Source organism: Ammospiza caudacuta, chromosome 28 (genome assembly GCF_027887145.1).
Source record: "Ammospiza caudacuta isolate bAmmCau1 chromosome 28, bAmmCau1.pri, whole genome shotgun sequence".
In the NCBI taxonomy this organism is placed as follows: domain Eukaryota; kingdom Metazoa; phylum Chordata; class Aves; order Passeriformes; family Passerellidae; genus Ammospiza; species Ammospiza caudacuta.
The window spans coordinates 4,167,210-4,191,627 of record NC_080620.1 but is presented as its reverse complement, the minus strand read 5'-3'; the positions used below and the strand labels follow the sequence as shown (position 1 = coordinate 4,191,627).

At 67.4% G+C, this 24,418-nt stretch overlaps 1 protein-coding gene across 2 annotated transcripts; it reads right to left on the bottom strand.

Annotated features, from left to right (window-relative positions):
- Positions 1-11,250: 11,250 nt before the first annotated feature.
- On the bottom strand, positions 11,251-23,138 carry MIDN (midnolin). 2 transcript variants are annotated; one of them, XM_058821149.1, is made up of 8 exons: positions 22,995-23,138; positions 20,862-21,087; positions 19,829-19,916; positions 19,464-19,526; positions 14,660-15,046; positions 14,077-14,209; positions 13,661-13,963; positions 11,251-11,870 (listed from the first exon to the last, which is right to left on the bottom strand). In XM_058821149.1, the coding sequence occupies exons 2-8, from the start codon at positions 21,077-21,079 to the stop codon at positions 11,605-11,607; spliced, it is 1,458 nt and encodes a 485-aa protein (XP_058677132.1). In that variant the 5' UTR covers positions 21,080-21,087; positions 22,995-23,138; the 3' UTR covers positions 11,251-11,604. The 2 variants fall into 2 exon arrangements, with proteins under 2 accessions (XP_058677132.1, XP_058677131.1); XM_058821148.1 differs by lacking the exon at positions 22,995-23,138 and having other exon boundaries at positions 20,862-21,445.
- Between the last annotated feature and the right edge of the window lie 1,280 nt (positions 23,139-24,418).

Sequence of the window (24,418 nt, the reverse complement as noted above, 5' to 3'; positions counted from 1 at the left end):
GCAGGGAGCTGGACGTGACCTGCTTCCCAACGCAGCAGCGGGATGGAGGATGGGAGGGATGGAGCGGCGGGATCCGTGCCAGCCCCACACCCCGAGAGCCACCAAGAGCTGACACCATGCCGAGCCCCTTCCCCACGGCTCTGAAAGCCCAGAAAAAGCTCCATTACCTGCTGGCTGCTGCATGACCCCATCCCAGATATGGGGGGGGGGGGGCACGGGGTGGAGCATCCCAGAGCCCACTCCCCTGCTGGGGGGTTCTGCTGTGGGCCGGGGGCTGGCACAGAGAGCTGCCATTGTTCAGCATCCCCCCGGGGGTCCCTGCTGCAGCATCCCGGGGGTGCCGAGCGCTGCCGAGGCCGTGGCAGCAGAGGGCAGCCACGCTGCATGCACCGATCCTGCCCACACGGCACGGCACGGCCCACGCGTGTGACACGGCCACGGCACCCCCGTGTCACCCTGAGCCTCAGGGTCCTGCAAACGGGGCTGGTCCTGGCGCCCAGCACCCCATCAGCACGCCACAATCATCAGATTGTGCCCCTACATCCACACGTGGAGCCCCAAGTGCAGTGGGCATGGGTGGGCTGGCAGAGGGTGCAGGGCACAGCAGGAGCTGCTGGGGACAGGCACTGCCTGCCCGAGCCCCCCTGGCCTCACACAGAGCTCATCCCTGAGTGTGCTGGATGTGCTGGGTGGTCCCAGGGCTTCCCAGGGGATGTGGCAGTGAGGAGCCCCCACTCCCCTGCAGCTCATCCCAATGGGTGCTGGGGGTCTTTTGGGGGAGCATTCCCAGGGTTTCCCAGGTGCATGGTCCCCACCCTGCACCCCCTTCATGCACCAGAGCCCCCTCCTCACACCAAACCTCCTGCACCCCCCCCAGAGGGTCCCACTGCCCGTGTGCTGGGCCCCCTACATGGGGCTGTGCACACGTGTGGACACACATGCACAGAACACACGTGTTCACACAGGGACCTGCACCCCCATCCCTGCTCTGGGTGGGTGTGGGGTCACCTGCCCGTGTGTGAGACCACAAGCAGGGTGTGACAACGCTGGCCAGACCCAGCACTGCGCAGGAAGGGTCAGAGGTGGTGGCACTGTGAGGTCCCCCTGTCCCCAAGCAGCCCAAGTGACTGTGACAGGGTGAACCCCACGCTGCCAGTGCCTCAGTTTCCCTCCTGGCACTGCTGCAGGGAGAACCAGACAGTGCCAAGGGCCCCAGAGTGGGGTCTCTGAGCCCCCACAGCCCTGCACATGCAAAGCACACATCAGTTCTTGCATGTGTGCACACACAGCTGGGAAATCCCACACGTGTGCAACCACACGGCTGGGAAGTCACACATGTGCAATGTCACACGTGGATCCAGCCAGCCCTCCTCATCCTCACCCTCACCTTCACCCTGCTGTGGGCCTGGGCCCCTGGGCACCCCCAGAGTGGGGTCCCTGAGCCCCCACAGCCCTGCACATACTGGGGTTCAGCTATTTCATGTGTGCACACCCAGACTCACGATCAGCACCAGGACCTTGCACACACAGCTGGGAAATCCCACACGTGTGCAACAACACAGCTGGGAACCCACACGTGTGCAATGTCACACGTGGACCCAGCCAGCCCTCCTCATCCTCACCCTGGGCCCCTGGGCAGCCCCGCACCCATTGCAGCATCACCGTGGCAACGCTCCAGATTTATCAATGGAGACGCTGCGGAAACGCTCCGGGGGAGGTGGGAGGGAGGGAATGAGGGAGGGAAGGATGTTCTGTGGGAGCTGGCGGGGGACACAGACGGACAGACGGACAGATGGATGGCTGGGGGGGGTGCAGGACGGGCTGTCACACTTGCACGCACACGTGTGGGGGCGCGCTGTGCACGCACGTGTGCAAGGGGAACTGCAAAGGAGGGTGGCTGAGAACTCTGGCTCTTCCCCAAGGTTTTCCCAGCCCTTGGCAAAGCCCTGGGGGCTGGCAGTGAGCTCTGTGCCCCATGTGGGTGCATGGAGGGGTCCTGAGGTGAGGCAGTCATTCCCTGCCTGATGTCCCATCCTTGTGGCTGTGAGGAACAGAGCCAGCTGCTCTCAGCTCCAAACGAGTCTAGGGCTGACCTCCCAGGAGGGGACAACCCTGATCCCAGGGAAGTGGCCAGCGTGTAGCAGGGGCTGTCAGAGCTGCGGGGTTCCCCCTTCCTGGGGAAGTGCTGCTGGTTTCACACGTTGTCTGTGACTCAGGCACCCGGCTCTATTCCTGTTCTGTCCCTGACTCAGCGTGTGGCTCCAGGCAGGACACGCTCTCACCAGCCCCACACAGCCACCACGGGGAAGAGGAAGCAGCTCAGGGACCCTCAGAGCAGTGTGGGCACCTCACCCTGTCCCCCCAGAGCGAGGCAGGAGCACCCAGAGCACCTGCACTGACCCCCAGCCCTGCAGCCTTCAGCCTCACGGGCTCTTCCTCCCGCATGAGGCACCCAGATGGGGATGGGCACAGCTGCCCACACCACACACACAGCAGGGACCTTCCCTGCAGCTGTTCCAGGAAGGGCTGGAGAGGAGGAGATGGGGAAGGGACGGCAGCAGCAGGTTCACACCAGCTCAGCACTTTCCCAGCTCTCGGCAGCCCCGTCACACCCGGCTCATCACATGCCTGCTCACACCCACCCCCTGCGCCTGCCCCGGGCACCTGGCCAAACCCACAGCAGAAAGGGTGGAAAAAAATCCAGTGAGCGACTGACCAGCCTCAACACAAAACATTCCCGACGTTCTGAGTGCACAAGGTCCCAAATCACACAGTGCTGGTGGTGGACTGGGGACATGATGGACCCCGTGCTGGGGCACAGCATCACTCACAGCCACACGCTGGCAGCAGCAGGGCCTGGGGGAAGCACTTTTCACCTGAGAACAGACAGAACTGGCTCAGCCATGGCACCTCCAGGTCAGGGCTGCAGCACCAGGACAAGCCAGAGCTGGGCACTCAGCTGCCAGCCCAGAGCTCACTCTCAGCCCAGTGGGCATGTGCCCAAGCTGCAGGATGCCCGGGCAGGCCGGCCATGCCATGAGCTGGGCAGTTTCCTACGGTTGAGTTTTACACCTGCCCCAGCCCAGGTGAGCTTGGAAATTCCCAGGTGCCCGCCTGGCCCTGGGCACTGTGGCTGTCTCAAAGGCAGGTGTTTGGAGATCCCCTGGATCAGCAGTGCCCATCAGCCCTGCCTTGCACTCAGGCCCCTCAGGTCTGTCCTGCCCTGCTGGCTGCAGGGCAGGGCTGCCCTGTGCACCTGTGTGTGACACCGCACACAGCAGCAGCTCCCAGACTGCTCCCAATGCTGTGACCACTGTGGGAGATCGGTGACGGGGGTGCACCAGCAGCTCCCTGGTGCTGGGACACGGAGGAAGCTGCCAGCACAGCCCAGCTTCACAGGGACTCGCCTGTTTGTTTGTTTAGCACATGACTCACCCCCCCAATCGCGGTGTCCCCAAGTCAAGGCGTCCCCATCCCAGTCCCTGTCCACACCTGCCTGTGCTGACTCACTGCTGGCCATGACCCCCTCACTGTCACCCACCGAGGGGGCTGCAGCCCCTCAGGAACCACGAGATTCGCTCAGGAAGGCAGAGCTCAGCAGCTCCTGGGGTGGGAGCTGGTGAGGACCGAGGTTAAGGGGGTTTGGCCAAGGCAGGAACACCGTGCCAGGTCACAGGTGGGCATGTGGGGGCAGAAGGCCACAGGCAGCGTGGGCACAGTGGGTCAGGGAGAGCTCGGCAGAGCTGGGGTGGCTGCAGCAGTCACTGCAAAAGTGAATCTGCTGAGCAGGGCCTGGGAACGGGCAGGCGGGGAGGGGGCAGCTGCTGCACCTTGCTGTGACTCACAGAGGCTGCCCTGCCCGTGCCATGGCACTGAGCCCTGGGTACTGCATGGCACCCTGGGCACTGTACGGTGCCACTGACCCCTGGCTCCTGGCACAGCACTCTGGGCATCACATGGCACCACTGATCACCTCCCTCCGCTCATCACCCGTCCCTGCTCAGGTCCACAGTCCTGCCTGCATGACACTGTGGCACCCCAGACCCTTGCCCAGTGCTGGGCTGCCAGCCAGAGCAGCTGTGGAGCCGGTGCCAGCTGTGGCTGAGTGCCAGGGGCAGGTGGAGCTGCAGCCACAGCCCAGACCCACGGCAAGCCCAGGGCAGGTGGAGCAGCCCTGGCTCCCCGGGCAGAGAGCAGCCCCGGGCTGGAGCTCAGGGCATTGCCTGGCACCGCTGCACAGCCGGATCCGCCCAGACACCCGGGAAACGTGCCCGGTCCGGAACCCCACACCCAGCTGGGGCGGGCACGGTGCCACCCCGAGCCTGGGGCATCCCGAGGGCACCGCTTGCAGGGACCCTCCGTCCCTACAGCCCAGACGAGGGACGCGAGCACCCAGCACGGCCCCAGCAGCATCACCGGGCCGGCCGCGGGTGCCGCGGGCTCCACGTGGCCGCGCTGGCCGGAGCGGCCGGGGGGTGGGGAGCGGCAGGAATCCAGCACTGAGTCACGGCTTCCTCTGCGAGCCCGTGACTCATCCCGGCAGCGCCAGGCTCGGCTCCGGCGTGCGGAGCCCGCGACGCGCACACGGCTGCATGTGAGGGCAACCCCCGCGTGTTGGGGGGCCCTGCACGCCCGCCCCGTCCGTGGGATCGGTGTGAACACACACGGAGACGTGCCCGAGGGCACGAGCACCGACACGTGTGCACGCAGCCGGGGTCTGGAACGCCCGCGTCCTCCGCATGCACAAGAACACGTCTGTGCAAAGCATACACGAGTGGAGCGGTGCGAGGATCCACGCTCAGCCCCACGCTGACCTGCAGCACAGCCCTGGCGCGTTTGTACATCGGGCCGGGGGCTGGGGCTCACCTGTGGGGTTGCAGCAGCACTTTCTCTTGCACCTGAGGCTGCGACTCCTCACTCTGGAACCTGGAGAGGAAGAAGAGGATGTTGGGAAACTTTGTCCAGCTGCAGATCCCTGCTGTGCCCCTGCTGCATGCATGCCAGAGCTTTCTGCAGCCACCCACGCAGAGCCCTGTGCAATAGGTGCCCGCAGCACCGCATTTGTCCTCCCCACAATTGAACTTGGGGTGCACGGAAGGAGGGCAGCAGGGTCTGCACAACCCCACACACACACACGCAGCCGTGGGTGCACACGTGTGACCTGCAGCCACCCTCACACGCAGTGCTGGGACACCCGCACTTTGCCACCTGGCAGCTCGCACCCACAGCTCTCACACCCGCTGTACCCCGCCCTTCTGGGGGGGTCCCCATCACTTTGGGGGGGTGGGGAAATTGCACTCTGCAGAGCCGGAGCTCATTGCCACAACCACAGAGACGGGGGGGTGGAGTGGGAATTGGGGGGTGGGGGGAGGGATCGTCAAGGTTATGCTGCGCCAAGCCCGGCCCACGATGGAAACCGCCGAGGCCGGGCTGCTGCCCCAGCCCGGGGGAGCGAAGGGGGGCCGCCCCCGCCGACGTGGCAGCCGCTGCCCGAGCCTCGGCGGGGCTGAACGCCCCCCACTGCAGCCGTACGAACGGGGGGACCCCCAGGCGCAGCCCCCCGGGCTCCTGTCGCCAGGATCCCCCCCAATACACATAGAGGGGCATGCGGACCCCTGTGCGCCCCCGGCCCCTCCAGCGCTCCGGCTGTGCCGTGGGAGCGGGAGGGGCGCGGTTGCCACGGTAACGGAACTCCCCGCGCGCCGGGATGAATGGGCCGGGAGCGCGCGCGCGATCTATGAATGAACGAGCGGGGCCCGGAGCGCGGAAAGCCCGGCACGGATCGCGGAGCACGGAGCGGAGCCTGGGCACGGGCTCCGCCTCCCGGCCGGGACCGCCGATCCCCCAGAGGCCCCGGCCGCTCCGAGCCCCTCCGAGCTGCGAGCGGAGCTGTGTCGGGAACCGGGGCCGGAACTCGCGGGGTACCCACGAGTGCTGTCCCGCTCTTTGCCTGCGGATCCGGGCCGGGCTTTGCCGGCGCGGCGGGCAGGGGTCCGGCGGGCTGGGGGAAACACCCGGCACGGATTTCCCGAGCGGAGGGGAACGGAGCAGGACCCGGCTGTGCCCCCAGCCAGGACAGCCCCAGACCTTGATGCCCCGGTGGCCGAGGGGCTCAAAAGCTGGACCCCTCTTCGTGCACCCCTGTCCTAGCCACCCCCAGGGCTGATCATGGTGGGGGCTGCTGCCGGCACTACCAAGGGGATCCCAGCTCTGGGATGTCCTTCCGGGCTCTGGAGTACCCATGGCAGAGCGGGGAAGGGTCCCTGGGGAAGCCTCGGCTCCTCCGGGCCCCCTCCCTGCCAGCCGCAGGGCCCCAGCCCTGCCCAGCCTGCCCTGACCCCTCACCTCCCCCCCTGTAAGCGGTTCCCAGAAGGCAGGATGGGAGGGGGGGCAGGATGGAGGCGGAGGGGGGGGCAGGATGGGGGGAGCGGGGCGGGGGGGCACCGCCTCATCTTCCCAGCAGGGTCTGGGTCAGCCCTGGGTGTCACCGTCCCCCAGGACAGTCCGTTCCCAGCACAGGCCAGGGGCGGGGAGAGGGTGGGGAGGGGGCATTCCTGGGCTGCCTGGGGGCTGAGTCAGCCCCGGCCACCGCGGCCACGCGCACACGCAGGGACACGCCACGGCCACACACGCAGCGCGTGTGCACGGAGGAGCAGAACCACGCGCGTGTGGCACACGCAGCGAGCTGAGCGTGCAGATCAACGCGGCGCTGCGTGCACCTGGGCACACGCGGTGACATGCGTGGGAACACGCAGTGACACAGCTTGGGACACACACAGACGCACTCTCAGCGACCGTGTGCACACAGATGTGCACACACATGCACACGCACATACAGATTCGGGGGCGGTGCAGCCACACGCCCCTCTCACCCTCCCTCGCCGCATCCTCCAGCTGTGCCCAGCGCACGTGGGGACCTCCCCCGTTCCTCGGGGGTTCGGGGGGGGCCCGGAGCCGGTTGCGGGGGCGTTCGGCCGAGCGTCGCCGGGGCTGCGTCACCGCTCTGACGCACCGTCGCTACCTGTGGGTCCCGCTGCTATAAATAGCCCCGCGCCCGCCCCATCTGCCGCTCGCACCGTGACATTGTGACATTGTGAATGGGGGGGGGGGACACCCCGCTCCGTGCCCCCAGCGCCACCGGGGCTCAAGGGACAGGTGGCGCCGTGCCAGCCCCGAAAATCGGAGCGGTGGCCGGAGGGTAGCGTGGCGGTGGTGGCACTGAGCCACCTGGCAGGGCCTGGGCTGGCAGGACCAGCACGGACGTCACGAGAGCTCCTCGAGGTCCTCGTAAACACGGTGACGCACCGGCGATGCCCTCTGCCCCGTGTCCCCACCAGCCCCGTGTTTGCCCGGGGCCACGGTGTGGGGACGGGACCCCCACGGCACAGGCTGTGGCGTCTGGGTGACACAGGAGTGACCCCTCAAATATGTGTCCCCATCCCGGTGTCACCAGGGCCATTTAAACAGTGGATGTGAATGGGGGCAAAAGGGGGAGCTAAGCCGGTGCCCCCTCCCAAAACACCTCAGCTGAGAGATGCTTTTGGGGTGTTCTCCAAAAGGGAGATTTGGGGTTTTTGTCGCTGTCGAGGGCAGGCAGCCAGGCTGGGAACCATTCCCGGTTCCCAGCGCGGCTCCTGCTGCTGCTCCGGCCCCGCTGCGACCTCGGGCCCGGCGGGGCTGGGCTGGCTCCGCGCCCCCGGGCCCGCCGCCCCCGTGATGTCACCGCCCATGCACGCCGGGCTCCTCGGGCCGCGGCTGCCGGCCAGCCTGGGGGAGCCGGGGAGGCCCCGGGGGCGGCGAGGACACCGAGGGACCCTCTGCCCCACGAGGGGCTGCTGTGCACACAACAGACACGCGTGTCCCGCTGTGTTCCACGCGTGTGCACTGCACACCGGCCATGTGTGCATCCCCACAGCCCAGCCAGGTGTGCTGCAGCCCCTCGCAGCAGCCGGGGGTGTTCAGCACCCCCCGGAGATCCCCAGAACCCCCAGTAGCTTGGACACGCCGGGATCCCCTGCCCCACGCAGCCGTGCGTGCACACGCGTGTGCAAGAGCCCGCGGACACGTGTGGGGCAGTGGGAGGCTGTGGGGAGCGCCGTGGGGCCGCGGCTGGTGGGCGGGGTGAGACATTCCTCACGGCGCTTGTTATTTTATCTGGTTCAAAGTCAGTTCCTGGAATGTTTTTAATTCCAGGATCCATCCCTGCGCCGGCAGCTCCCGGGCCCTCCCCGCGGCCTCTTCTGCACCCCACACCAGCACTGCCGGCCCCACAGCAGCACCGCGAACTGGCGTGGGGGCTCAGCCCTTCAGGAACCTTCTGCACCCTCAGGGATATGCAGAGGGCACCCATGGGTGCCCCATCCTCGGTGGGTGCCTCACAGCCGGGTGATGGGGGCACCGTCTGCAGCCCCACGCGGGGGATCGGGCTCGCCCCCACGCGGGACCCCGCTGCGGCAGACGCCGTGTTCCCAAGCCGTGCCAGGGACACGCGGCAGCAGCAGCAGCGTCGCCCACCCGGCGTCTGGCACCGCCGCGCCAGCCCCGTCTCTCGCCCGCAGCCAGCGCCGGGTGCAGCCGCAGAGATTCCGGGGGGCTGGGGGTGCGCGATGTTCCCCCCACTGTGAGGGGCTGGCGACGGTCACGGGGGTCCCACGGCCGTGGGGTTCACACGCGTGTTTGCAGGCCGGGGGTGCAGTGTCTGGGGTGTGTAAGGGCTGGGCGTGCAAGGCTTGGCGTGCCTGCCTGTGCCGGGGTGTGCCCGGCACGGCGGGGCCGCGGCAGGGCCGGCACCGTGGGCGTGCACGGAGCCCACGGGTGTGCCGGGAGCGCTGGGAGCTGTGGGTGTTTCCTGGCACGCCCTCTGCGGCAAGGGCTGGGCGCAGGGACAAGAGGGGCACCCGGTCCGGCTGTCCCCACCCACTGGCTGTGGGTGAAGGACGCACCTGGCAGGTGACACCCGCGCTGCCCCCACAGCGGGCACGATGCTGGTGCTGTGGGTTGCTCCGTACTGGGAGCACTGGGATGAGCACGGCCTGGCAGCAGTGCAGGGCTGGGGGCATGGGGAGAGGAGCCAGGATGGGGTGCAGGGGGTGTCACCTGGGCTGGGCAGTGACCCCCCTGTTATCAGCAGCATCTGGGGGCCCTGGGCGTGGTGATGTCACCCTGTGGTGTGGTGATGTCACCCTGTGGTGTGGCACAAGGCAGCGCCCTGTGCCCTGCCTCGTCTCTCTGTGCCACAGACACCTCCTGCGGGTACCTGCTCCGTCCTGTGCCATCGAGCCACGCCGTGGCTGCGGGGCCAGGCCTGTCCCTGCAGCACCCCCGTGACCCCCCAAACCCTGAGCTGAGCCCATGGGAGGCAGCAGCTGTTGGGATGGACTGCGGGGCTCCCCAGGGCGGGATTGTTTGCGTGTCCCACCCCCCGTGCGTGGCTGCTGGCATTGTCCCCGTGTGCACACGCGTGTGCGTGTCCCCCGCGTACCCTCCCGGCAGCCATTGCCTTACAAGGGCCGTGCTGCTGCTCCTGCCGCGGTCGGAGCCTCTTCCCGTTGCCAAATTTGGCCGGGCCGGGGGTGTGGGGGGGTGCAGGGGCTGCAGGGGGGGGAGCCCGAGGTCTGCTCTACCCGAAATGACGTCAAGGCCGGGGCGCAGGGTGCCCGGTGCGGCACAAAGCCACCGCAGGAACCTGAGCGGCTTCCGCTCCCTCCCGGCTTCCTCCAGCACTCGCTGCTCCTGGAGTTCAGGGTCTGGACAAGCCCCCCTGCCCAGCTCACACTGGGCCCCCCATGGGATGAGCCACTCGCTTCCCAGCCTGTCTGTGAGGTGCTGAGGGTCCCTGGAGCTCTGGGTTGTTCTCTGTCCCCAGCCCTGGGGACGTGGGCAGCCACTCCTGACCCCTCCCCACAGAACAGCTCTGTGCCCAGTCAGGATTCACCCCACCCCAGGTGTGCCTGGAGGTGACAGTGTCACCGTGTTGGTGTCACAGCACAGCTCTGGGGGTGTCCCAGCCCACAGTGTCCTCCCACAGCATCTGACACCCCCCCAGCCTCCAGCTTCCTGGGGGCTGCAGGAACAGGGTTGCATGGGTGACATGGTGCTGACACACATCCCCAGAGCCACCCCACCCCATCACCTTCCCCGGGGCAAGGGCAGGTGGGGAAACTGAGGCACGGCCACATTTATGGCCACCAACCCCCCGCCCCGGCCCGCAGCCACCCGGGTGTGACGCAGGAGGGAGGGAGGGAGCTGGCAGGGAGCTGGCACTCATGGCCAGCCCAGCTGGTGCAACCGGCCCAGCTCCTCCAGGCAGTGGCCAGTGGGATGAGACTGGGAGCACCGAGTCTGAAAGCACCGACGGGTTGGGGGCTGGCACCCAGAGAGTGCTGAAAACACCTCAAAGAACCCCCAGAACTGTTCTGACAGGGAGGATGGGGCATCACTGCCCTCCTTCCTCCTGCAGGTACAAATGTGGGTGCTGAGCAGCTATGTGCATAGATATGGCACCCTCTGACACTGCTGGGGTGACCCAAGCAGCTCCTGTCACCCCCACACCGACACCAGACACGATTGCATCCAGACTGCCCAAATTTATTTCAAAAATAAAAAATAAAATATTAAAGACCGAAACAGCCTTGCTCTTCCCCCCCCCCGCCCCCCTTTCCCCAAAACACACACACAAAAAAAAAAAAAAAAAAAAAAGACTTTTACAGACAAAAAACACATCACGTGGGGGCTCTATTTGCACAGATCCTGACAGAAAAAAATCCAAGTCGGACGAGAAAAAGGATCCTACGGCCTATGAAGACTATGTCAGTATTGGCTCAGTCGGGTCATTAATGTCTATAAATACCGGCCCTGCAGCCGGGACCGAGTTTGGGGTTATTTATTCGGGGTTTTTTTCTTTTTTTTTTTTCTTCTTTTTTTTTGTTGGGTTTTTTTTTTTTTTTTTTTTTAAGTTAAAAAAGAAAAAAAAAATTCCAACCACCCAAGCGGAGGGTGGGAAGGAGTCCAGGGACTCGGAAGTTGGGCTCGGCCGCGGAGGGAAGGCGCCTTGGCTTCCCCCTCCCCAAACAAAATTGAACACCCCCCAAAAAACAAAGCCCCCCCCACCCCCGTCCCCCCTCCCCAGGCTGCGGCGGTGGGGCCCAGGCACACACGTCCCCCCTTTTGTGGGGGGGCCCAGCCCCACAGCCGAGCAATGCTACATATAGAAGGGAAGGAAAACAAACGGCCCCCAAATCGGGGGGGGCTCCAGCACCTCCGAGAGAGACTTCATCTCCTCCTGCCTGCGCCGGGCTGGGGCGGCACGAGGTGGGGCCGGAGCCCACCCGGCTGTGCCCCTTTCACAGCAAAGCAGCAGCTTCCATACACCCCAGCTGGAGAGGCCGCAAGGAGGGGGCGGCTCCTGCTGCTCGTCCCCATCTCCCCAAACCCAAACGAGCAGGGGGACGGATGGGGGGCTCCCCCTAACACGCAGGTCGGCCCAACGCGTCCGCTCGCAGCAAATCTGGAGGAGCCCCAGCCCGCGACGCCAGCGCTGCCTCCCCAGAGCGGGGCCAGCCAGTGGGACCCCCCGGCACAGTCCCCCGGGGCCCTGGCTCTCCTCTATGCTACGACAAACTCGGATTTCATCTCGGCCTTGACCTCCGGCTTCCAGACCGAGTCCTCGAAGTCCAGGTCCAGGCTGCCCTCGCTGCTGGAGACGCTGCTGTTGCTGTTGGTGCGGCCGGCCTTGCGGTTGGGCACCCAGTGGTACGGAGCCCGCGCGTCCCGCCGCGCCTTCCGCCGCAGCCGCTTCTGCTGCAGCAGCAGCTGCAGCCGCTCCACCTTGCAGCGCGTGGCGCGGTTCTCCGTCTGCCGCAGCCGGTCCCCTGCGAGGGAAAACGGGAAAGGGGGTCACAAGGGGTGCCATGGGGGGACATGCCAGCCTCCAGCTAGCCCTGTGTGGCATGGACATGTGGGCGTCACTGTAGCAGGAATGGAGGAGGATGGGTCATGGTGGGGTGCCCTGATCTACAGCCCAGCAGGTAGCACCCAATGGCACACACCTCTAGAGTAGGAGCCCTTCAGAAGGGGAAAGGGGGCCATGGGGAGCTTCTATGGGGGGACATGCCAGCCTCCAGCTAGCCCTGTGTGGCACGGACATGTGGGCATCACTGTAGCAGGAATGGAGGAGGATGGTGGGGTGCCCTGATGCACAGCCCAGCAGGTAGCACCCAATGGCACACACCTCTAGAGTAGGAGCCCTTCAAAAGGGGAAAGGGGGCCATGGGGGGCTTCTATGGGGGGACATGCCAACCCCCAGATAGCCCCGCGTGGCACGGACATGTGGGCGTCACTGTAGCAGGAATGGAGGAGGATGGGTCATGGTGGGGTGCCCTGATGCATGTAGCACCCAATGGCACACACCTCTAGAGTAGGAGCCCTTCAAAAGGGGAAAGGGGGCCATGGGGGGCTTCTATGGGGGGACATGCCAACCCCCAGATAGCCCCGCGTGGCACGGACATGTGGGCGTCACTGTAGCAGGAATGGAGGAGGATGGGTCATGGTGGGGTGCCCTGATGCACAGCCCAGCAGGTAAGTCCCAATGGCACAGGTAAATGGACACACCTAGAGCAGGTGCCCTCCAAAAGGGGAAAGGGGGTCATGGGGGGCTGACATGGGGGGACATGCCAGCTCCACATGGCATGGACATGTGGATGTCCCTGTAACAGCCAGGTGTCCCCTGTAATGGAGGAGGATGGGTCATGGTGGGGCGCCCTGATCCACAGCCCAGCAGGTAGCCCCCAACAGCACACACCCCTAGAGCAGGTGCCCTCCAAAAGTAAAGGGGTGAGGGTGGCCTAACCCACATACTGGGGGGATCACGGAGCCCTTCATGGCACAGTCCCTTGGATATCCCAAAAATAGTGTGCCCACCACAGCACCAGGTCCTACAGCACCAGATCCCCAGTGGCCTACAGCCATTTTTTGGGGTGCAGCATTCCCACCACAACACGCCCTCTATCCCCCTGGATGGGTGGAGGGCAGCCCTGGAAGACCTGGTCACACCAGCAGGGGTTGGAGCCACCCCCTGTGGGGACCTGGACCACCCCTGGCTAGGAAAGAAGGAACAGCAAACCCTGAGGGGGCAGAGCCAGCGCTGGTGGTTTCACTTCTTTCCTCTAAGCAAATCACAGGGGGTCTGGTGTGGGTGCCTGCGACACCTTCCGGCCCCAGGGCTCACAGGTGTGCACCCAAAAATGCTGGGGGGAGCTGCTGCCACGCTCTGGCCAGGCCCACCTTCACCCCCAGTGTGGGGAGATGGGGTTAGAAAGAAGGAGCCACAGCCTGGGTGACCCCAAAACCTCTGCCCACACAGAGGGACAGGCCCTGAGCTCTGGGGCAGCACGGACACCACAGCCACCTGCCACTCCTCCACACCCCCACCCACGCAGGGACGCGCTGTCCCCACAGGGCTTGGCAGAGATGACAATGCAGGGTGGGTGGGGGGACCTCCCTGAGTCCGCAGGGGTGCTGATTGCCACTGAACACACAACCCTCCTGACTGACACCTGTCAATCATCCAGTTCCTAATCCCTCTCTGCTCATCCCAGCCATGCACCAGGGACCCCCCAAGAGGTGCCAAGCTCACACCCCAAGCGAGGGCAGCCAGACTCACCACTGGGCTTGCACATCCGGATCTGGCTTTGGCACTGGACGACGGGGTGCAGGGTGGGGGCGGCGGCCGCCGGCAGCGGCTCTGAGGTAGTTTTGCTGGCGAAGTCTGGAGAGGCAGGCGGCGAGGAGGAGGAAGAGGAGGAGGAGGAGGAGAACTGCGTCTGGCAGCGGAGCTGTGTCAGGGACTGGGGCATGCCCTGGTAGTGTCTCGTGGCGCTGAGGAGGTCGTTGAGGATCTGCAGGATGGTGCCGATGTCCCGCCGCGGCCGCCCGCTGCTGTCCTGGCAGTTGGGGTGCAAAGTGCCTGGAGGCGGGGGAGAAGTGAGTGTGAGACAAGCAGCACCCCCAGATCCACAGCTCCATTGCCCCCCAATATCCCCCCAGAGCCCGCTGGCAGTTCAGGGGGGCAGCACGTACCGGAGAAGGTCCCTGAGAAGACCCCAGGAGCGTGGTTGACAAAGCTCTCGATGACCGCCCCGGGCTTGCGCGATCGGGCTGAGGGAGCCGGGCTGCTGCCCGGGGAGCTGCTGCTGCGGGAGCCACAGTCCACCTGCGAGGGGAAAAACACGGGATCAGCCTCGGGGTAGGGGTCTGCTGGGGCACACAACCCTGCTCCTCCTGACCTTCTGCCACCCTCCAAAAAGCCAGGTCAGGAGAGCCCAGATAGGGAACAGGCACCCCTGGCATGCAAGGAACCAGCCTGGGGGTCCCAACAGGCCCCCTACCCTGCTGTGCTGTGCAAAGGGGAAAGGGAAGCAACAGCAGCAGCTCCTGTCCACCCATGGGGACAGGCAAGGTGTGAGGACAGGCAGGGTTAAGAGCTAGCTTGGGTTACACCCTGTCCTTGAGCCCCTCCCTGGGACCTGGGGACATCCTGGAGGCCAGACTGGGGACAACCCATTTCCACACATGAGGAAACCAAGGAAGGGCCAGGCTGAGCTGGAAAAGCCACAGCTTCACCCCCATTTCCCAAAGCTCCCAGGACATCCCCCAGCCTCACCTCTGAGCAGGAGGAGACCACGCTGCTGTTCACCGTCTGCGTGCTGGCCCCGTGCGACCGGAACATGCCGGCGGTGACAGGAGCGGCGTGAGGGGCGTTACAGTACACAGGAGGGGCTGGCGGGGCGGGCGTGGGGCTGGGGGCCGGGCTCTGCTGGCACGAGGGCACCACGGGGATGCGGGCGAAGCCGGAGCCGCCGGCACCGTGCAGCGTCCGGCAGTGGGGGCTGGCGCCGGCGCCCGCCTCGCCCCGGCTGGCGATGAGGTGTCGGTGCTGGAGCTGCCCCGTGCTCTGCTGGGCCGCCAGCTGCAGCTGCACGAACATCATGTGGTCACCCACACGCAGGGCCAGGGTCAGCGGGGACCGGCCCGACAAGAAGTCGTTGACCTGGGGAGAGACAGAGAAAAGGGATCCTCATCAGTTGCGGCACAAGCAGCGGGGTGGTGGTTGCCCCCGTGGTGATGTAGTTGCCCCTACAGGTTTCCCTTGGCTACAGGGATGGGTCACTGGGGCACAGAAGGGGTGACCCCCTTTGACAGCCCTTCCCAGGCCCTCACCCGTGCCAGGCTGGCACACGAGCCCAGCTGCCGTCCCCACGCGACCCCAGCCCGGTGCCAGCTCCGTCAGCTGATGGTGCTGGAGGGTGTTTTTCTTCCTTCTGCCCTTCCTGCCCTTTATTCCCCACCACGGAGTGGCCGTGCCTGCCTGCCTGGCTGCCCTCCCCGGCGGGCAGGGACGGGCAGGGGCCGCAGCTGGCACTGCCCAGAGCTGCACACTCAGCCAAGGGAGGGGTGTCCCCCCTCCCCAACTCGAGGGACTGGCACAGGGAGACGAGGAGGGGGCAGGTGAGGACATGCCCGGTCCCTGCGCGCCCACCATTGTGATTCACAGCCCACCTGCCCTCCTCCCTCCCCCCCGAAGGCAGCTGGGGTGGGGGACAGGCCGTGCCCAGCCCGGAGGCTCCAGCCCTGGCAGGTGATGGAGCAGCTGCAGCCTGGAGACAAGAGCCAGGGCCTGACCCTCCCCAGGCTGCAGCTGTGGGGGGGCCCCCAGTGCCCAGCACCTGCCACCCCCCAGCTCACACCCCTCAGCCTCCCCCCAGGCGCATAAATCACTCGGCAGCTGTGCCAGGGAACAGGGGAGCCCCCTGAGCACTGCCCCACATTCTAGGGGGGGCTGGAACAGCCACGAGCCCCCCCTTGCCCTCATGTTTGCTGCAGGGGGGCTGCGCCTCTCACCCTGCCAGCCCGGACGGGTTAATGGGGACAATACCCCCCCTTTTCACCACACACCCCCCTCGCTACTCCAGCTTTCCCAGCCTGTCACGTGCAGCTCCTGCTATCACCCACCCACACCCCACGGCACCTTTGGGGTCCCCAGTGGGGGTGCTGGGCCCCCCCTGCCGCCAGCACTGCAGAGCAGGGCCCCCCCAGCCCCAGCCCTGCTCCCCCACGCCCCGCTGGCGCGGAGGCCGCTTCTGAGAAGCCGTGGGAAAAGCAGCTTTAAAAATACCAGCAGCAAAGCCCCGAGCGTGTCAGGCGGAGGCTGCAGAGGAAGGGGTGGGCGGGAAGGAGACGCTGCAGCTCTGGACACGGAGGTTACGGGGCAAGGGGGCGGGAGGGGACGGCGGGCGGGCGTGCACAGGGGCACACGTGTGCACACGCGTTTGCGTGCACTGAGAGCACCTGGCCCCGTCCTGCCTCAGTTTCCCTTCCCATAGCGGCCTGGATGGCCCAATGCCAGGCTGGCAGCCCCATCCTCACTGCTTGGTCCCATCCCAGCTCTCGCCCGTGCATGGAGGCTGCTGGGCCACCCCAGCCCTGCTGCTGCTCTCTGAGCCACTCTAGGGGTACATTCCAACACCAGGCTGGTTCCAAGCCCCATTCACCAAACTGTGGGAAGGGGTCCCAGCTGGGTTCTGCTCCCACTGAGCTCCTGAGTGGGCTCTTTCACAGCCCCAGCTCTGCACCCAGGTGTGCCCGGGGGAGCCCCGTGCACCTCCCCGGGGCCCCTTGACGTCAGCCGGCCCCGCGGCCGCCTCCCGCTCCCTCTGACTCACCCCTGCCCTGCCTGACCCTTCTCTGCCAGCAGAAACCAGAGCACCCCAACGCGGCCAGGCCCGCTCTGCTGACTCTTCCCAGCAGCAGCACCACCACCCATCCATCCATCCATCCATCCATCCATCCATCCTCACACACAGGGGTCTCACGGCCTCCCTGCCCGTGGCACGGAGCCCGCCCGGTCCCCGCGGCGCCCCAGCCCTGGGGCTCCGAGCAGCCACCCCCACGCCGATGCCAACCTCTCTCTTCCCCCCCCCGGCGAAACCAGCCCGCTCCAATGCAAACACGTCCCACCCAGCCGCCCGCTCGGCCGCCCACGCCGGGAGGGCCCCGCGTCCCTCCCAGCCGGCTCCGCCGCGGGGGCCAGGACAGCCTCGCCGAGGGGGCTGGAACCATCAAGCCCCCCCAAATCCCGCCTTTAGGGGTCCCCTGTGATTCTGCCAAGCCCTGCGGGGCTCAGCTGCACGGTACCGGGCTCGGGGCCCTGCGGGGATGGGGCAAAAGTGTCTCCCAGCTGCTTCTGAGAAACGCCGATGAGTCAGAGAACGCCGCATTCCCGCCTCGCTCCGACGCCTGGCCCCGCGTCACCCCGGCCCGCAGCACCGCGCACCCCCAACTCCGGAGCTGCCCCGATGGGGAGGGCAGCACCCCCAAACAGGCACAAGGAAACCATCCTAAGAGATGCAGATTGGCAAAGGCAAGGCCAGGGCAAGGATGAGGAGGGGGAGCAGGAATTGCCCCCCCAAGCTCTTGCAGAAATTGCCCTCCCAAGCCCCTGCGGGAATTGCCCCCCAAAGCCCCAGCTGGGCACAGCTGGGCCTCCCCCATCCAGCCACCTGTGTTGTGTCTGTGCCAAGGGTGGGGGCAGAGGGACAGAGCCCCCCTGGCCGCGCTCCCCCAGCCCTGGAAGATCAGGATGTGTCATCCCCATCCTCTGTTCTTCCTCCCCCTCAGCACTCCCGGGCAGAGGGACCGGGGGAAGGAAGGCAGAGCCGGCAGCGGGACCCAACGCCTGCCTGCCATCGCTGGAAAGCGGGGGCAGCCGTGCGTGTGAGGGGAGGGAGGAAGGAAGTGCAGGAGCATTTCCAGGAAGCCCCCGTGCCCGGCAGTCACTTCCCCAAAGGCTGGGGAGGGGGTGGCAGCGCCCCGGCCCCCCCTCACCGCCCCCAGAGGAAGCGGCTCAGCTCTCCCCGTGCTCCGGAGGCTGCGTGACGCAGGCAGAGCCCAGCAAAGCATGAATGGGAGGAGTGGTTTCCTGCCCCCCCCTCGCCGCCCCCCAGGTGCTGGCGGTTCCTCCTGCTCAGCCCTGGCTTCCTGAATCACCAGCCGGAGGAACCTGCGGTGGGCAGGGAGCTGCGGAGCCGCTTCCCGCAGCCGCTGCCAGAGCGTAGCCCACCCACCCGCCCTCCTCTTCCTCGCTCTGCTTGCTCTGGGGGGGCCACAGCCCGGTGCAAAGGGGGTACACTGAGCTCCACAGGCTCCTGGCTCCCACCTCGCTGCCCACAGCAGAACTGTGCAGCCCCAGCAGAAATATCTGCAGCCCTGAGGGCAGGATGTGTGACCTGCCAGGCCAGGCTGGCAGAACCAGCCCCCTCCCACAGCTCTGGGATGGGGCAACCCCTCCATGGGACCCCCACAGCAGCGTCCAGCACTGGGGATCCACTTAAAGCTCCAGTCTAAGCTTACCCCTAGAGCCCGCACAAGGGGTTAAAGCAGCTCCCAAAAGTCAAGGTCACCCCGGGCAGCCAAGGGCACTGCGGGCACTGCAGCCTAGCCCTTGGCACATCCCCACACGGGGGGCACAGCAGTGCCCCACCAGTCCCTTCTCTGAGCCCTGGCACCACACGGGGCTCAGCCCCTTCCCAGAATTCAGGCGATAAAAACGCTCAAAAAAACCCCAACCCTTCAAAAACCAGAGCGGCCAGAAAAAGGAAGGAAAGAGTTTCACAGAGCAGCAACAGAGACGGAAAACAAAGGAGCGGGGCCTGCACGGCTGGGGGTAAATTCCACCTTGGCGGCAGGAGCTGCGCACACACCCACGGCTCTCCCACGGCTCTCCCACCCTGGGAACGCTCCCAGCCCACCGCAGAGACCCCCCAGCAGCGAGGACATCCCACCCCCTCCAACAACTCCACAGCGGTTCAGCCACGGCCCCACCAACGCCGCCCACTCGGCCCCTTGCATGCCCCGGCACAAGGAGAGGGTCAGAACGCCCCAGCACGGCCAATCTGCACCCCAAGGACGGCTCCAAGGAAAGCAGGGACATCTCTGGGCGCTGGGCCAGGCTGTGCAGCCCCATGAGCCCCCCCAGCCAGCCTCCTTTACACCCATCACAGCTGTGGGGCACATGGCAGCCCGCTCCCTGCCCCCCAACGTGGGCATTTGGGGGGAGCTGCAGCCCCACACCCCCGGGCAGGGCCCTGAGCCGCCCGGCTCTGCCACCACCAACCAACCAACCAACCTGCGGCGTGACCTTGAGTGAGTCACTTCACCTCCCCGGCTCCCTCCCGGCTTGTTTGGGCTGCCGGCGTGGGACCTCCCCGAGCCCGGCGCTGCTGCCCAGGGTGACGGTGCCCGCCCCGGGCACCACCCTCAGCACTCTGTGAAACCTCAGCGAGGAACCAGCGCCAAAGCTTTTGGGAGGGGAAGCAAAGCGAGGCCGCAGCTGTCTGTCCTTCCTCCCCACCCACCCACCCACCCTCTCTGCCTTTGTCTCCATCCTGCCCCGGCATCCAGCCCCTCACCTGAGTTTCAGTTAAGCTTTCCAGAGCTTGCATCACCGACTGTTCTGGCCTGGACGCCTGGGACTGGAAAAAAAAAGAAAAGGAGGAGGGGGGGATTAACGTTACAAATGCAGCAAAGGAGGGGGCGTCCGCAGCAGGAGGGAGGGATGACATGTCACTTCCACTATTTCTACACAAGCCCTGAGAAAGGAGTGAAATACTAAACCTGCTGCCGTGCCCAACCCAGCGCTGCCTCCTCAGCAAGAGCTGGGGCAGCAGAGCCGCGGGGCTGCCAGCACATCACATCCTCATCCTTGCCCGGGGCTTTAATAATAGACAGGGACGAGTGGGAGGGATGGAGGGAGCAGCAGGAAAAGGCCACTCACCATCAAGCCGGCCTCCACGGTGGGCACGAGTGTCAGCTTGCTGCCTTCCACGACCCCCAGGTCCTGCAGCTTGCCAGAGCTGAGGCGGCTGTGGGAGGAGATGCCAAAAGCAGGGTCAGTGCAGGTCGGGCAGCTCCCCCAGGGGGGGACACCAGAGGGGGACACCAGCTGCAAGTCTGGGGGACCAACAGCCCCTCAAAGCGCCCCTACCTCAATAAATTCCCAGCTTTCACAGGGAGAAGGGAACCCTGGCACCCCACTGCTCCCGGGGGAGCTCACGGTGTGGGGCACCCCTGCCCTGGGCACGGGGCGGTGCTGAGGGGTCAGAGAGGAGCTGAGCTGTGGGCAGAGAGGGCGCTGGGAGCACAGGGTCCATAGCACAGGAAATTTGCCCACCGGGGGGGCGCTTGGGGAGAAGTTGGGACCGGTGTAGGTGGGGGAGGCAGCGCTGGGAAATTGCTCCCCCAGCCCCGCAGACGGATGCGGTGTCCCCATGTGTCCCCCCCTTCCTCCCTGATCCGGGAAAGACTCTCCAAGTTCCTCCCGGCCCGACCCCACGCGGGGGGCGCGCAGCCCCTCGGCCCGGGCCCCCGGCAGACAAAGGCTCCCCCGCCGCCCCCGGCGCTGGGGGCTCGGGGTGGGGGGGCCGGGCCGCGCCGCCGCCGGGGCCGAGCCCAGAACAAAGGGCCGGGGCACGGCCGGGCCCCGCCGCCCACAAAGGAGCCCCGGCAGGGCCGGGCGAGGGGGCGGCGGCCGCGCTCCCGGCCCGGCCCGGAGCCCCCCTCCCTCCGCCCCGGAGCTCCCCCTCCCTCCCTCCTTCCCTCCCTCCGGCCCGGCCCCCGCTCGCCCCCGCCGCGGCCCCCCGGGCTGCCGCCCCCCCCCGCCCCGCACAGGAATGGGGCCGGGAAGGGGGAGGGGGCGGGAGCCTTTGTGCGGTGCCGAGCCCGGTGCGAGGGGGCCGCCCCCGCGCCCAGCCCCGCTGTGGAGGGCTGGGGACCCCGGGCCTCCCGAGCCGCGCCGCGCCGAGCCGTACCTCTCTTTGTGCAGCAGCGCCAGACGCTCCTTGGGCACCTTGAGGCGCTGGGACAGCCGCCGCTTCAGCCCCTCCACCGTCTCCTCGGCGGGCACCGAGAGCTCATAGCGGGTGCCGGTGGTGGTGTGGATGTAGAGGTTCATGGGGGGCTCGGGTGGCCCCACCTCGCAGGCGGGAGCCCCGCGGCTGCAGCTCCTGGCGCCGGGCTGCGGGTCCATCCGCCGACCTGCGGGGGCAGCGGCGGTCGGTGTCGGGGGGCGGCGGGGGGATCGGACAAAGGAGGGAGCCGGGCCCGCTCCGCCGCACGCCCGGCGGGACCTACGGGAGCTCCGGCTACGCGCTGAGGCCTCGGGCGGGGGACGGGAGGAGGCGGCGGGCGGCTATAGGAGGGGGGTCCCCAAGCAGGGCTGCACCGGCCGTGCCCTCCACAGCCCCGGCGGAGAAAATAAAATATATATATATATATATTAAAAAAATTAAAAAATATATAAAATCTCCCGTTCTCGCCCCGCTCCGGTGGCTGCCGTGGGAAGGGGGGGTGGTGGAAAGCGGCGCTGCCTGCTCCTGCCTGCCGCCTCCTTTCTTTCTGCTCGCCGCCGCTGTGTGCTCACGCTGAGGGGTGTCTGGGGGCGGGGTGAGGCCCGAGGCCGCGGCGAGGGGCGGGGAGGCCGCCTCGCTCCCCCTTCTCTGGGGCCGGACCCGCCGAACCGGCCGCCGCTCGCGCTGCCGTGGGAGCACCGGGGGGGGGGAGGGAAGTTACAATGTAGCAACGTCCCGGGGGGCGGGGCCTCGCCCTCATTCACTCCGGCTCCTCCGGCGGCCGCGGGCCAATGGGAGCTCGCCGAGCGCCCAGACATCCGCGCTGGCGGCCAATGGGAGGCGGGCGCAGCTTCCCCACGTGGCCCGGTGGGCGGGGCGGTCCGGCCGGATTCCTCCCGCCCACGCGGGCGCGCTGGCCCCGCCCCGGCCCCGCCCCCCGCGCGCCCTCGCGCCGCGCCTGGAGCCATTCATAATCCCGGCGCACAACAAAGGGGCGCGGGGGGCTTGCGGGTCCGGTCCGGCTCGGTTCCGGTAATACCGGGCCGCCCCTCGCTGGGGAGCCCATGGGCTTGGCGTGCGAGGCGCCACGGAGGGGTGGACGCGGGACACGGGCAGGCGCCGGTCCGGAGCGCCGCGGCGGGGGCGGTGAGCGGCCCCCGCACCGGAGGAGGCCGCGGCGGGAGGTGACTGCCCGCGGGGCCGGGCGGGAGCTGGAGCCCCCGGAGCCGAGTGACGCCGGGACACAGAGGCGGAAAGGGCGGGGGGGATGGGGAGGGGGGAACACGCACAGTCACCCGCGGCCGGTCACACCCGCCCGGTCGCACGCACCCGCCCGGTCACCCTCCCGGTGACGCCGTTACAGCTACGGGAACTGTCCCGGTGAGGGGTTAAGCCCCCTCTACCCCCCCAGCACGCTCTTGACCCCCGAATCCTGCAGCTGCAACCTCCACCCCAGCGGCCCCAGCCCCGCCTGGCGGCTCCCGGGGAGCGGAACGGACACCCCGCAGCCCCGGGGCCCCGTCCCGGCACCCACGGGGGGGTTGGGGGGGGGCGGGCTATGAGTCAGCAAAGCGCGGGCGCCCTCTGCCGGTCCCGCCGCGCCTCCGGAGCCCGGGGGGGCCGCACCGGCGGCGCGCCGGGGAGCCCTTACCGACACACCGGCTGGCCCTTACCGAGCCACCGGCCGGGGTGCGCCCCAAAGCCGCTGCTCGCCCACCGGGATGGAGAGCCCCTGCCCCGGGAGCCCCCCCCCCACAGAATACCGGGTCTCGGTAGCGAGGAGCCGCTCCCCGGGACGCGGCGGGAGAACCGGGGCGCCGGCAGCTGGAGCGGGGAGAACCGATCCCGGTCCCGGTTCCGCTCCCCCGAGGGAGGCAAAGCTCCAGGTGACCGAGGACACGGAGGGTCCCTGAGGGTGAGCAGAGCTCCCGAACAACCGGAGAGGGGCTCTGCCGTGCGTCCCCTCGGGAGCCCCGGGGAAGTGGGGCCACCCCGCCCGCTCTGGGGAAACAACCGAGAGATCGCGGTCCCGGTCCGCTGATCCCCCCCTCATCCCGACCCGGACCCCCACCGGCCCGGCGCGGCTTTACTCACCGAGCACGGCCCCGCGGATCCCGGCGCGGCGGGAGCTCAGCTGCCTCCGGTGGCAGGAAGAGGGAGAGAGACCCCAGAAACGTCCCGGGGGGAGGTGGCGGTGGGTGCGGTGTCACCTCCCGAGCGCTGCAGCCGGTCCGAGCGCAGCCCTGACGCGGAGCTGCCGGGGAGGTGCCCGAAGTTTTATCCCGCACCGCCCGGGGTGGAGCCTGGCGGGGGCAGGGACCGGTCTGGCCTCGGCAACGGCCCCGGCAACGGCCACGGCCCCTGCCCCGGCCGGACCCGCACCTGCTCCCGCGGGGGGTCCCGCTCTTGGCCCCAGGGTCTCAGTTCTGAACGGGGGTCCCAGCCTGTACCCCCTCATTTCGGGTCCCGCTCAGGGATCCCGACTCGCCGTGCTCCAATCTCGGTATCAGCGCGGGCACCGGGGGCGTCTCAGCCCATGCCGGGGTCCCGGTTCTGCGGGACCGTGGGGAGGGGACAGACCGGACATTTCTCCCCCTGTGCGTGCCCCGTGGGTCAAAGTCACTCCGTGGGCTGAGCTCTCCTTGGGAGCCAAGTGTCCAAGCTGCCGCTGCCCGTGGAGACTTCTCTGATGTCTGATAACAAGGCTGGACCATTCCTCCCCCAGGGATTCCCTCTGCCCAGCCACCCGCTTCCCAGCAGGGACACACAGTTAGGACACAGGGCTTTAAAGCAAGGGACAAACGGGCCGGTGGGCACCGGTTCCGGGCTGCCAAGGGGCACAAGCCGCTTCCTCCCGGGCCAGCGCCACCCCGCGCACACAGGGAGGGTGCTGGGGAAATGCTGCTGTGACCTCAGGCTGCCTCGCCGGGTCTCTCCTTCGCAGACAATGCCCTGGCACACCAAGACACAAAGCAGCTGGAGATGGTGGGGATCTGGCGGGCAGTCCGCAGTGGGGAGACCCGACCCGTGAGGCTGCGGGAGCTAAAGGGGAACTCTCCGAACCCCCAAAATTCTGCTGCTGTGTTCTTCCCGCCCGGCATCCCCTGGGGTGTGTGTGCGGATGGCTGGGAGGGAGCGAGGCCACTCGTGCAAGGCAGAGACCGGGCTGGGAGGGAGCTTTTGTCGCACAGCCCACGGCCCCCCGCCCGCCCCAGCCCCCTCCAGGCTCTCGGGGGGGAGATGAGCTCAGGCGGCTCCGACTCCGGCTCCTGCCATTGTTGTCCCTGGGAGAGGGGCCGGGGCAGGGATGCGCCATTGTTCTCCCCGGGAGCTGCGGAGCCCCGGGCCTGCGAAGCCGCCCCTAGGGGGGCCACATCCCCAGCTGGCCCTGGAGCAGCGAGGGGACAGCCAGGGCCACAGGTTTGGCCGTGCCACAGCTCAGGAGGGGCCGTGGTGGGAACAAGGTGACACACCAGAGCCTCTCCTGCAGGGATCATGGTCTACTCCAGCCCTGATCC

Excerpts from the sequence above, each read along its gene's own strand:
- MIDN (XM_058821149.1), bottom strand. The coding sequence starts at position 21,079 with ATGGACCCGCAGCCCGGCGCCAGGAGCTGCAGCCGCGGGGCTCCCGCC. Across the intron at positions 19,527-19,828 it reads CCGTGGAGGCCGGCTTGATG|TCCCAGGCGTCCAGGCCAGA; the intron begins GTGAGTGGCCTT and ends TTTTTTTTCCAG. Across the intron at positions 14,210-14,659 it reads TGGTCTCCTCCTGCTCAGAG|GTGGACTGTGGCTCCCGCAG; the intron begins GTGAGGCTGGGG and ends TTCCCCTCGCAG.